Here is a 14571-nt window from a genome sequence, read left to right as displayed (position 1 = left end):
TTAAGCATTAAGAAATGAGAACAGGAAACTTGTACCTTAACTGAAACTTATTAAATAATCTTCAAGAAAATTATAAAACTTTTTTCTTAAAGTAAAAATAACTCCGGGCCTGATTAAGGGATAAATATGAATGAATTCAAATCAAAATCATGTGGAACTGGGAATCCTCATTCATTCATTACCAAAATTGAGAAGGTAAGGGCATTTGATATGTGTTTTCTAATCAGATGTAAAACAATATATTAGCACATTTGTATGTTACTACTGGCTGCTACAAAATGCCTTCCAAAAACATGGGATTTGAAAAACTTCATGTTGTTTGAGTGATTTGTCATACTTGTTATCAAACGGAAGATTCAAAATACTTTTTCTCTGGATTTGTATGTGCATACACTAAAAATGGAGATCAAAGGAAGTATACAACTGTTTGAATTGATTGGCCTGTTGTCTTCCCACCCTTCCCCCCAAAATTAATAAATGATGTCACTTGTTATGACTACTTGTACACTCCTCTTACAGAAGGTTGACTCTGTAATGCTGACATCTTTCCAACCACACCTGTTCCATGAAAGTCTCAAGTCAAACAAAGAAATACATTCCCATCATACATGATGAACTCTACTTTTGAGATACACGACCAGCAATCTGAAAGCTTTTGATTTCTCTTCTCCATACTCAGCATTCAGGCAAGTTGAGCTCTGAGTCAGATATAAGGCACTAGAACATCTATTTTCTAAGTGGAGGGTTTGAGCTTTTAATCTGTGGATCACATTTAAAGAGAAAGGCTGCATATTGTCAAATGACTGGCTGCTAGTGGTAACAAGATTACATCATTTTGTACTAACAGAGCAAAATTAAGCACTTAAAGATACAAAAATTAAGCACAAAAAGATACAGCTTCAAAATGACTCAAACCCAAAGGAGAAAACTTCACCCTCTGGATGAAGAGCTTTGCAGAGATCCATTTGTGAAACAGAAAATAAGGAATTAAAAGAGAAAACAAAACAGGACTGATTTAGAATCACCCCTTTAATCCCAATTCCAAGCTAATGTTTTAAGAGTAGTTGTGGCCCTTTTCTGTCTTGTTAGCTCTAAAGTAGGTGAAGCAATGCACAGTATCCCAACTGCCTTTACAGACTGGTGAGAAACTGCTAATAACTTTAAGGTGGACCTATGCACAACTGACAAATATGTTGCATAAATACTGAGTATTAGAAACATGATGATTCAAACTGAGTTTGTAAATGATGACAAAGCATTAAGGCATTTCCAGTGTATTTGAAGAAACTGCCATGGATATATTGCTCACAACACACCTGGAATACACACCCAGGTATTACTTGTCTTCCTATGGCTAATTTTTCCCATAAGTCTCATTCTAGAGTTGTATGTTCATTTCAGCTTTTGCAAATACAAATCACAACATTTGTTGTAAGCGCAGTCTGCAAAAAAAAAGCAATTTTAGTATTTTCCAAACTTATTGATGACTGAATGAAACTAAGTATCCTAGAAATCTGGAAGTTATTTGTCTTGTTCATGTTCACTAAATGCTGTATCAGCTATTGTAACTGACCTTTAAAGCCTCAAAATTTGAGGTTTCAAACAACTGAACATAACAGGAAGAAACACTGAATTCACATCCAGTAAACAATTTGTATGTATTAATGACTTGTATTCAAGTCATAAATTGAATACATACCTTCCTCCATCTACACACACCCTGCAATATCTATACACATCTCAACAGATCTGAACAGTTACATGCCTGTGGATATAAAGCTTTGTGAATGAAAGCACCTTCCACAGACCTATTTTTTTTCCTTTCAAAATACAGACGTCATCTCTACATGTTTGGTAAACACCTAATATCACAGGTGCGGAAACCTTTATTGCATTTATCAACTATTCTTACAGAATCTTGATGTAAAGACTCAGGAAGCTTTCTGCTAAGACAGACTTCCTGGCCTTATTTAAGGTAGAATTCAAAGGTTGAACCATACTGAACCATTTGACAGTACAACAGATCTGTTCTCAGTCCTTGCACTCAGAACACAAGTAGTCAACTATGACTAAATTGGTATTTCAGAAGTAAAACAGTCAAGCTTAAAAACAAGCTTTTAAATACTGGACCAACAGACTTTTAATAATTATATGACTTCTGAGAAAAATAAATTGAAGGCATATGATAAGGCCATGGCCATGAGTTACAAATGTGCTTGCATTCACATCTCTAAGGCAGAACTAGAACAAGGAGTCTGAGTTACCACCCCCAGCTACGCTAGTCATCTTGCAATAGACATGAGATAATCACTATTTAATGGGTAGCTGTCAGAACATTTCTAAACATTTGTTAATCTTTTATTAAAAATAAGTATTGATATGATAAAAAGACAAATTAAAATCAAACTCATTTAAAAGGCATTTGACAAGCTTCAGGGAAAAGACTTTCTACTAAACATGTAAACAAGCTGTTTTCATTCTTCGGTATATAGTTTCTAGCAAGCTCTCTTCTTCAAAAGGAGTCTAGTTAGAACTTTCAAAGTGAGCTTCTTTGATTTATTTGAAACACTCAAGAATTTCATGGTAATTAATGCTAATCTTACCTGGAACTTTGTCAACAGAAGCAAAAACAGAGCGTTGCACTGTAGGATCACTGCTACCACGTCGTGCCTGATCATAAAATCTAAATGGAAGGTGTTGGGATGCAGCTGCAGAGCTGTGTCCAAAACCCATAATTTCAGTTGAAGGCTGAACAGGAAGATCCAGGAGAGCTATGTTTAATCACAATTGATAGTTGTTGTTACTCAAAAATACATAAAAGAACGAGTAGATTAAATAAAATCAATAGCTTTCCCAGAATCTTAAAACCACAAGAGACCGTTTAACTTGCTTGCATCTACCTCTTAATTGCAGTTGCAATTGCACTAGAAAAGGAGAAAAGATTTCTGGCAACTTTTTCTATCACTGCTGTTCACACCATGATCACACTAGGCTCCAGAACACAGGGGAGCAGAAACAAGGATTACAGTAAACTCCTAGTATAGTTTGTTGAATGCAAGGAGTTTTTTTTTTTTAAAAAAAAAAAAAACAAGCAAACAAACCACCACCTTCCATTTTTCCCCGTATGGGTAAAACCATTCATAGTTACAAGTGAACATTGCAGAAAGCCATTTAAAGGACAACCTGCTTTAAACTGGCAAAAAATGCCTTTGCATGGCCCTTCAACCTAAAATTTTAGGTATCAAAATAGACTTGTATTAGACTTGTATCAGACTCTTTGCTGATTACTTGAAGTAATTCTTTCTTTCATCTCTTCACATGTATTTCCTCTAAAGACAAAAATCTAGCTGCTGATACTCTTTTTAACATTTCAGAATGCTCATCACAACACCCAAGCATTAATCGTTATAATTAACACACCACCATATATGATCCCTTCCTTGGAAACTAGACACTGGTTTGCAGTTCTGTGCACATTTCTCAGTTTTCTAACAGATTTTTTTCTAATCTTACATCACAGAGTGACTTGCTATGACATGTAAATTTCATTTCTCAGAATCATTTCAAAGTAACTGCTTACCTGCTATTCTCTGCATTTTCATACGCCGAGCTTGGATACGACCTTTTGCAAGACGTTGTTTTGCAATAATGCAGCGAATGTGATCAGAAAAAATAAAGGTTGCTTGAAGGATAGGAAAGGGCTTAGAATGAGGACTTGAGGCAGGTTTATGAATTATTATGTTCAGAGCTCTACTATCATCTTCCACTCCTGTCACCTGCATATCCTGAACAGAAAGAGAGGGCAAATAGCTAATGAAAAAAGTTATCATTTTAAAACAGTTTCCATTTAAAAACAAAAAAAAACAACAACAAAAAACCACTATGCAAGTTGTACAATCCTGGATTCATTTCTGCAGTAAATGGCACTCCTAAAGATCAGGTCATTTTAAAATACAATTATTTGAGCATAGAGAATTTTCAGGAGACATAAATATTTATGTCTCTTTAGCCAATGTTAATGACAAATTTTCTAAAATCAATTAGATAAGCACAAATCATTCTGAAGTTGCAAACTACCACCTTCTCTACCCTTGTACAAGGTTCAGAACACTGGGGAGGTTCATTACTGTGACACTGAAGGAAAACATCTGGGACCCAACCCTAATTCTATATGATTTCGGTGTTCAAATGAACATACCCCAACGTATTGGGGAAGTTACCACGTTTTTAAGTGTGCCTCTAGTTATCTATAAAAACATCTTCAGAAAAACGGGAATAGTTTAAAGGCAGGAACTAAAAAAGACTATTAAGAGAAGAAACAGGCAAGCAGGGCACAGACCTTAAATATATAAACTAATATTGTTATTACTGTTTATCCTACATATATAAAGATTTTCAGCTGAGAAAATACAGAGTGCCAAGATTAAAACCTCTTACCTGCAGAAGGCCTGCAAACTTAACTACTCCCCAGCCAAGTCTGGCAACATCTGGCTCAACCAAGCTCATCTGGTAAATGTCCACAGCCAGGAATCTTTGAACTTGACCTCCATCCTTTGTTATGACTGTACAAGCAATTAGATCACTATTATCTGAACAGAAGGAAAAAAGTTATATAGCTACATAACTTAAGGATTCTGGGTTTTGGTAGTTTTACATGAAAACAACTTTAATACAAAAATCATGGAACAGTTGAGGTCGGAAGGACCTCTGGAGTTCATCTGGTCTAACCCTGCTGCTCAAGCAGGGCCACCTAGAGCAGACTGCCCTGAACAACGTTCAGACAGTCCTGGGTCTGGACCGTATAATACCTACAAGTGCAATCTTTACAACACAAGTTGAGAGCTACTCATAAGACGTATATTACAACACACTTCATTATGTTTTAGTATAAAAGGTCACTTTACTTCAGGGGTAAAATTGCACCAGTGTTGATTTCTTTTACTTAACAGAAGCCTCGAGTCTTGTTGAAAGACAACAGACACCATCCAACACCTCAGCAGGTAATTATATCTACTTCTTTATAAACAGGCTCTACTCTGAGGCAAGTTCCATTTCTAGAGGCCTGAAAAGTTACTCCTCTGACTGTTGGAAGCCTTCCAACTTCACGACTACATGGACTTTCATGGTAAATTGTACCTTTTTTGCCATTGGTTACATGAGGTTTTATCTTTTCCTTTACCCACCCACATTGTACATTTACACTGAATAATCATAACCTCTTTTAACCATTACAGTGAAAGCCCCTTTAAAATACAGATCTCAAAAGAGTTCCCTCCCTTCCCTGATCCTTTCCAAACCTCCTCATTGTATGTGTACCAGTTCAGAGCCATCACTCTCGAGAAGTGACTAAATCCCATTCTTTACACCTGAAGTCTTCTGAAAGTCCCATGAATTGCACTGTCACCTCCCCTAGCAGACCTTTGCTAATCTAACTATATTAGTTTTTTATTTTATCAAGTTGATACTTTCATTCATGTATTTAATATACACAGCTCTTTTTCTTCTCTCTCACCTCCAACTACCACTATTTATAGCAAGCAAATTCAGATCTTAAAAAACAAAACAACTGAACGCAAAGCGTTACTGTAAATTTTAATCAAAGGACAGAAAGGAAAATCAGTCATTTATTAGGGAACTGTTATGGGAATCTTTTGACTTTACACAAGCCAGTATACCACATTTATGTTATTGTTTCTAGTTCACAGCTGCTACAGGGTCATATGCTATAGTCATCCTATGACGAAAACAGAAGAGAATGTGGTTAAATACATTTCCAGTGAACTCATCTGAGATTACAGTATCATTTCTGATATTATTAACAGCAATGCTTAATTTTTCCTCATGCAAGATGAGGCTTCTAACTGTTTGGACATGGTGCCAAGATTTTGGGCCCTAAATGCAGGGTTTCTAAATGCTTTGACTTCTTCCAAGAAAAATACAAGTCCTAGGAAACACTGCCTAGCAAGGAGAGCTCAAAGGTTTCAGCTGTCTGCAACAAGAAAGATGCAAGTTATCTGAAAATACACAAGCACACAGCCAAACTATTAGCCTTGAAAGACTATTATCTGAAGTCTTGAAGAACATAACAGCTACTTTTAGGAGATAGTCTAAATGAGACCATCTTTAGGAGATGGTCTAAATATCTGACTTGCCTCAGAGCTTGATGTTTAGTGATTCCATGATTTATAGACATCACAACTCTAGAAATCCTCTGCAGAGATCGGAAACTCCTACAGAAAATATTTAGCACACTGTGTATTTAGCTGGCAGTCCAAGATGAGCTTGGACTCATCTGGCAAGCTGCAGATAGTTAATGCACTACCTCCACACTTGACAAAGAACTTTTTCCAAAAGCACACAGCCTTTTTGGTAATAAATTCTGCTTTACTGCTTACTGGGCTAGACTCACTGCAAAGAACTTCAGAACTTCATACATGGTCCTTGACAGATCTATAACATACTCCCCACAGTCACCCCAAGAATTTACAAAGCAATTTCAAACTTTACATAAGTCCTTTGAAACAGTTATATACACCATACTCTCTAGCCCAAGTGTTTTTGACAAGCTGTTTCAACCATGTTTTTGAACAGTCTAAGACTCCTTTTGTTTCTCTTTACAATAAAGATCTCTTTCAGAGAAGTTCAAAACTGCTCTATTGCTTATGACTGCCATCTCCAGTTTGTCCATCAGAAGAAAATCTCAGTTCACCTATTAGTCCTCTTCATCAGGACTGGATACTACTCTTCTTGAGGAGGTGAGCATTGTTCCCTTCAGGAACAGCAGGAAAGAACAAAAAGAACTGCTAAGAGAGAGTTGCCATCTGTTACTGCAAGAAATACTAACCACTTTAAAAGAAGAATTCATCTTTAAAGGGTTTCTCACCACTAGTTTCAGTTAAGGAAATAGGTCTCAAGGATATTACTAATGGTAAATACATTTAAAAAATCACAACTGTCACAAGATTCACTGGAAATTTAGGTAAAAGGAAAAGAGGGTTAAGATAACCTTGGAAAAGGGGGAAAATACAGAACTGCATACAGATGAATTGAGAAGATAAATGTAGGAGAATGCCAGGGAGCATATTTCAGAATGCAAACCAATGCACAAGGAATTTGAAAGTCCCCCCCCCCTCCCCCTCCTCCCAAGAACAATGTGAAATTAAAAATCTGAAAGATATATTTTTTTAAAAACCATATTTTATTTTTTTTTTTTTTTTTTTGAAATAAAACATGCAAAAACATCACTAAGTTTGGAAAGAACACAATAATCTGTCCAGGTCTGACTATACTTGAACAAACATCTAGCTATCTAAAAATACATTTACAAAAATAAAATTTTCTCTGGTAGTCAACACAGAATTTTAAGAGCTTTTTTTTTATTTTTATTTTTACTATTACTGTTCTTTTTCCTCTGAAGATTATTTCCAAACACTTCAAAATAACTGAAAATAAGAGAACATACTATAAATGCTGATCATACTCAGAGTACTGCAACCAAGCAGAAGCAAGCTTGTTGCTAAACTTATTTTGCTTTAAACTTATTTTGCTAGCATTTGCTTGCACTAAGGAGGCAGTTTAAAGTATTGTAAACCAAAGCTAAAAATCCAGCACAGAACACAGCATCATCCTAAGTAAATGATCCTATAATTAACTATTAGTAATCCAGCAAAACTGTTCAGTTAAGCTCTTTCAAATCACTACCAATAAGCATAAATCTGGATGTCACATACACACTACAGATGAGTTATGCCAGTAAGTCCAGAAAAATCTCGCCTTACGAGGGTGTTAAGGAGTAAGTGGATGTTCACATTTAAAAGGAAATCTCTTCTGGAATTACCTATAAAAGATACATTTTCCTCTCAGATTCTTGTCAAGTTTCAAATATATTGAAAAATAATTTTTTTGTACAATGTGTGTTAGCACTTACTAGTGTAGGCTAATGAAAAAATTGAGTTTTCAGAGTATCGTGAAACCTTCACGCTCAGTTCATTGTTTCGAGGCCATCTGGAAAATGCACAAGACTAGTGTTTATTAGCATCTATAGTGACGCAGGAAACCAAAAGCAGATATGATATCTCTTCTGCAAAATATAAGCCTAAGATGACTAGCTGTTTTTATTCAAAGTGTATTCTTCATGTGTATGTGTGTATATATATACATTCATATACACACATGTATATAAAAAGCATTTAAACAGATGCCTTAAAAAAGATACTTTGGTTTCTTAAATGCATCACAAAAATCTTAAGAGATGTATAAAGAAAAACAAGCTGTCATTTCAGTTTATCTAAAACACGATTCTGCAGCAAACAAGAATGGATCAAAGCTTTGTTTTCAGCTTGCAGTGAGTATCTGGATTTCAACATTTGCACAAACATTAGACAGATCAGCTTTCACATCAGTAAATACAATCTACTGATGTCTGCTTTGCCATTTTGAAAACTTCAATTGTTAAAAAATCTTATCACAGAAAGCAGGTAGCAGTAGAGGTATGGGGAGAAAAAAAATGACCTGTGCTGTTTATTAGCTATATTTGAATTAGCTGCAATGTCTGAAGGATGACAATATGGATGTGGAGAAGCACTAGACTGGTTGCTGTTTTGCTGTCACTGCACCCTGACACCAGACAGAAAGGCTCTTTTTGATAAACCACACCTGCTGAAACTCTCAGCTGGACAGGAAACTCCTGTATATGATAATTTGGAGAACAAATCTGAAAAAAAAAAAATGGGAAGGAAGCTCTGAGGAAGAAATATCTGCAGAAGTAAGGGGAATGACAAGGACCTTGTTTTACATACAGTCCTCCATAACAGGACAGTAACCTGGGAACAGTTAAATTTTGATTAGGAATGGTATCCCTGTCTTGCTCTGAAAGAATTTATTTTTAAGCCAATACCTTGAAGTGAGAAGGAAATGGCACTTTCACCACTAACTACACACCCTATAACATCCTCCAAAGCACCTGTTCAACTCACAAAATCCTGGTATTCCACTCTTAAGTGTTATTTAGGAACAGAAGGGAGAGATCAGATATACCATTACCTCCCATAAACTTAGCAGAACACCTTCCATAGACTTAGCAGAACATTTATGCAGAAGCATTTGCATCAAGAATGCAACAAGACAAGCACCTACAAGTCTGGAACTACACTGTCTGCAAGTAGACTGGTTGAAATTGGATGATGTGCCACCTACACTACATTTTTTTTCTATTATCTTTTCCTCAAATATGACAACATGTTTAGGGATGAAATAGACATCCCTCCTAAACATCCCTCCTCTGGAAAACGCTAATCAAAAATCTTTAGTAATCTATTTGTAATTCTTACAAATATCTTTAAACAATTAAAAGCTAAACATTTCAGTGAATCCATCCACAGTGAAATCTCTTACTGAACTACAGAAAGAAATTTTCATTTGCTTAGGTATTTAGGTTCAATTTAAATGCTGCTTACATAAATTGAACTGTTTCATTCCCCGGCCCACACTTTTAATGTTCATTAAATGGACCTAAAAGTAATTGGATATGGACTCAAAAAGTAAGCTATCTTTCTTGGAAGATATTTGAATGGAAATATTATTATATGCCCTTCATAAAACTCCTCGTCAGTGCCTATAAATAAAAAACAACGGTGTTTGGGTGGGAAATAAAGAAGATCATAGAATTATAGAACAGCTGGGGTTGGAAGGGACCTCAAAAATCACCTAGTTCCAACTCCCCTGCCACAAGCAGGGATGGCACCCACTAGATCAGGTTGCTCAGTGCCTCATCTAACCTGGCTTTGAACACCTCCAGGGATGGGGCATCCACAACCTCTTTGGGCAACCTGCCTCACCACCCTCAGAGTGAACAATTTCCTCCTAACCTCTAATCTAAATCTCCCAAGATGAAGCCAGTGGTATCCAGTTCCAGGACAAGAAGCATTAAGCACAAATTGAAACAAAAGAAATACCAAAGCATTAAAAAACACTTTTTTTTATTTTTTTTTTTTTTTATTGTGGAGGCAGTCAAACACTGAAACAGGTTTTCCAGAGTTGCTGAGAGGTCTCCATCCTAGAAGACATCCAAATTCAAAATGGTGAGGGTCCTGAGCAACCTGCTCTAGCTAACCCTGCTCTGAGCAGAGGCCTGGACTGGGTGACCTCCTGAGTTTCCTTCCAACCTCAACTGTCCTAGGATAAGGTTCCCCAATCTTTGTACACTTAATTAAAAAAAAAAAAAAAAAAAAAAGTTGAATACATAGCCTGTATAAAGTCTGTATATATGGTAGAGAGAGTGTACAAGGAAACTTCATGTTACTTTTTCCACGTGTTAGCTTTCCAGTTTTAGTACATAAATAACTTTAAAGATGTCAGCATTTACCTCTCAGCGGTGGCATTTCAAACATTTGCGACTAACAGAATCAACTGTCTGAAACCAAGATCAAAATATTGAGGCTGCCAGTGAACCTTGCACAAACAGTGAGCTCCTGAATAAGGTTAAAGAAGCCACCAACGTGAGGCACCTACAACCTCCACACGCAGTCACGCGCAGGTAGTTACCACAGAATATGTAAGTGTAAAAGCTAAATGCTTTAAAAACTGTTTACAGTAAAAAAAAATGCTGAAAGGTAACAACACACTGTCATACAAATGGCAGCATGCCCAGCAATATGAAGTGAACTGTTCTGTGGAATATGTGACTCATTTCTAAATGTACAGTCATATACAGAGCTAAGAACCTTGCTACTACAGTTAAAGGTTTACACCAAATGTAAGTCCATTGAAATATGAAAATGCTTCTTTACATGGAACTTTAAACTATCTCATTAGGCTCCCCTAAAAAACCTCAGCATCACATTCAAGCAAAACAAAACATCCAGACTGATAAGGTGAGTTTTGCAGAACTCTTCAAAAACAATACCTTTGCTTAATTAATTGGATCTTGTTAACCTCTATTCCTTTGTGACACTAAATGTTGATAAATGAGAACAATTTCTAGAGACATCTACGTGCTCAGAAAATAACTGAAAAGCTTTGTAGTAACAGATTAAGGGAATTTTTTAGATTGCTAATTGTATCACCACCTTGAAAGTATCTAAGGCACACAATTTGAATTTTTGGGCCATGTTTTACCAATTGCTATGTCTCTCCCTAAAATGTGGCACCTATACAACATTTGTGTTGCACAGGTGCAACATTTACATTGTTATTCTGGAAAGGATGAGGACTTCCTAAAATGACGAGGAGTTATTGGATAAAATACAGCAAAAGAAAACATTTTCCTATTAGGGTTTCTGCATGTTAATATATGCAAATATACTCTGCTGATCTCTTTACTGAGTTTTGCTTAAGTTTTCAGGTCTAGCAATCCATATTTTTTTCCCCTTTTTTTGTTCTTTTGTACCTTGATACTTTGATGCCACGTCAGGTCTCAAAATGGTCCCTAAAACACCAGAATGCATGTTCCACAGGTAGGGCAATGGAACCAATTTTTCTTCTCCAGGTAAATGCACATGTGCATATACAAGTGAATGTATAAACAAATTTACAAATAATTGCTTCAAGCACATGCATACAAGCACCATGTAACAAGCAGTTCAAATACCATTATTGCTTTAGTTTGTTGGCGAGTCCAAATTCACATTTTGAATTAGTTACAGTAGAGCTGAAGGCTATAAAATGCCCTAACAGAGCAAAGGAGTTTAAATCTACAAGGGCTGATGTTCTAAATTAATGGTAGAATTTAAATTTTATAAAACTTCTTAAACTTCTTGCAATAGGCATTACATCTTTAAATTAATGACCATTTTATTCAAATTTAATCTAAGTTTACAAGCAAACAGTTGTCTTTGAATCCTTTCTATATATACTCTTAACTAGCTGTATCCTACACTAGATAAAGAGAAACAACTTTGGATACTATTTAATGCCCAGAGTATGTAGCAATAAATATGTAATTACAGAAATGTAATTAGAATTGCAAGCACTTATATACAGCAGAATGAAAGATTAATAACATATGGTCTAATTACAAGATCCAATAAAATGACAATTTGTATTCTGCATAAAAGCAACTGCCTTCCAAATGAGGTGTCACAAACAGAGACACCTACAATGAACTGCACACAACACCTGCAGAGTAGTACACTGAATTTTATAACAAGAACAATCAGCACTTTGCTGGACTAACAGGCAAGTAAGGACAAAAGTTTTTTGTTTGTTTGTTTGTTTGGTTTTTTTGAGGGGGTGAGGGTAAGAAGGTGAAGAAATAACATTTGGAAAATAGTATTTCAATCAGATCTACCTTTTGTTCAGCATGTTGTTAGAAAACCTACTTCGTAATCACATTTCCAGTTAATTTAAGAAGAACACAGTTTTTTCAGTAGAAGCTGAGTCACTATTTCACTTCACTCTCTGAGAGAGAGCCAACATTACAATAAATATCTAACTCATCTGAAACAGGAAACTTGGTTAATTCTATACTACTAAACCTCTAGCAAGTCAACAGTAACTTCATTATGGACAATTTTTTTTTTAACCTCATAACTAATACTTGAGAAGCATGATAAACAATATCATGTGCTGCTCATTTATCTTGGGAAAGTTTTTTTTTTAGGAATTTCTTTTCATTTCAAAATAAGCTGCAATGAAAGGTTTCAAAACTAGAACTAAAACCTTCAGAAAGAAAACAGAATTCAGAGCTTGTGTAATGGTAAAGGCTTTTAAGCCAAAAGCTGAAAGTAAAATAGAGTAAAAATGATTACCCTTTCAACTTTTTTTTTTTTAAAGTACAGATTTACAAAAAAAAAATGCTTCTGACAACATTTTGTTTGTAGTAATGGTGGCAAATTATATGAACACTTTACATGTTGCTCTACCATCTTCTTGCTAAGCACATAGATCAGTTCCAATCTATTATAAAAAAAAGCTGGATATACTGTAATACCTTAAACAGAGACCAAAAGGGATTAGTTTTCATTGGGGTCACTGCTTAATTCATCAAGCCAAAATAATACCAGTGAGAAGGAAAAAATAATACAACTATTGAAGAGCACTTTAAAAAAATATTTCCCCTCTATTCTTTCTTACGTTTAACTTGTATAGAAATTCAACAAATGACTCAACTATGAGCCTACCACGTCACCAGCCATGCATCTACCAAAAATGCAAACATTAGACTGACAACTTGATATCCTTTCACTTTTTGAAGCCTAATACCTATATTCATTGCAGTTAACTGCATTTTCATAATGTAAATTCAATACATTTTAATAATTTAAAAAATGTAATTATATGTATATATTGCATATATAGTATGCATATACAAATGCATATATATATAGTTTAATCTGACTTTTGTCCATTAAGCTACTGCACAGCACCTCTGATTTCACAAAACTTTTGCTTCAGTAACTTGATTTCAGTGTTTTTTCCTTCACACAGATGATTAACATTCTTGATGGACGTGATGCACTACAATGTCTCTGAGATACTGCACATAATTCTGTAACATCTCTTAAGGCAGCTAGGGCAATTCGTTTTCTAGTCAGAGCAGAATTAACAAACACTTAAACATACAGCATCAAAAGAAGTTTGAAGTATCAAACTTTTCCCTTCTTTTGTAAGACACCTTATAAAATTAAAACCTGGCAGATACATACACTATTTCCCCAATCACATGCTCTCTAAAGCTATGGATGCTGCAAGTTTTTATTCAGCTAACTGCCTGAACAAAAGTTAGCTGAGCACTTAAGCAACTGGCTAACACGAATATGTCAAACTCTTAAATCCTGATTACATAAAATAGGATTAATAGTGTTTATATTAAGCACTACTTCCCTCCAGCAAATTCCAGCCTAAAACACATTTTCCTATATATTCCAAGGCTTTGAACAAAAGCAAACATCTTGCACCATAGTAGGATTACCACAGAACAGGACAAGTTTCTGTTTCTCAAACAATGCCACTGCTGGAAACGGTAAGACTACAGCTTTAGGATTCATGCCAAATTTACTCTAGTACAGCACCATTCAGGAATACTTAAGGTCATCTAGAGCTGCCTGTTTTGTCATTAAGTGAATACAGGTATGTTGAATTTGCAGACACACAGTATAATACTTCATGATTCTATTCCTTCCAACTTTTTTTTCCTTCAGCGTGGAGAACACAGTAGTTTCCCATGATACTGCAGAAGAAGGTATCTTGCCTTTACTTCATAGTAAGTATTACTTAACATCCCAAGGTCATTCTTGGCATTGCAGAGTGATTCACCTGGGGAATAGCTTAGTGTGGAATGGAACTATGGGAGTGAAAGTTTCCACACAGCTATTTAAGTGTCACAACAGTTGTAAATAAAAAAATCCTGGGGGAAAACAAAAACGTGTCAGTAAACAACTCAGTGTAGCTGCTGGAAGTAATTACTTGCAGTCTTTTGAAGTTCACGCACGGTTTAAGAACATCTGTGCATTTTAAATAGGTGAAAGCAGAACAGGAAAAAATCCTTGTGGTATCAATTCATTTAGAAAACTAGTATTTGCACAAGGACGTCAGATGACTTACTCCAAATCCCTTACGTGATAACAAGTAACC

General features: G+C 35.6%; 1 protein-coding gene across 7 annotated transcripts in view; it reads right to left on the bottom strand.

The window, feature by feature from the left end:
• The window catches only part of CLEC16A (C-type lectin domain containing 16A), a 78684-nt gene that overhangs the window by 25999 nt on the left and 38114 nt on the right, over positions 1–14571 (bottom strand). For 6 of the 7 annotated variants that reach the window (XM_035339336.1, XM_035339339.1, XM_035339337.1 and 3 more), the window contains 3 exons: positions 4438–4589; positions 3581–3785; positions 2604–2771 (listed from right to left, as the gene is read on the bottom strand). In XM_035339336.1, coding sequence (XP_035195227.1) covers positions 2604–2771; positions 3581–3785; positions 4438–4589 — 525 coding nt within the window. Of the gene's footprint in view, positions 1–2603; positions 2772–3580; positions 3786–4437; positions 4590–14571 lie in introns of those variants that run through there. The other variant, XM_035339341.1, reaches the window with a different exon arrangement.

The sequence above is a fragment of the Oxyura jamaicensis genome, chromosome 14 (genome assembly GCF_011077185.1).
Source record: "Oxyura jamaicensis isolate SHBP4307 breed ruddy duck chromosome 14, BPBGC_Ojam_1.0, whole genome shotgun sequence".
Lineage (NCBI taxonomy): Eukaryota > Metazoa > Chordata > Aves > Anseriformes > Anatidae > Oxyura > Oxyura jamaicensis.
The sequence above is the reverse complement of the archived record's forward strand: the minus strand, read 5'-3'. Positions and strand labels throughout refer to the sequence as shown.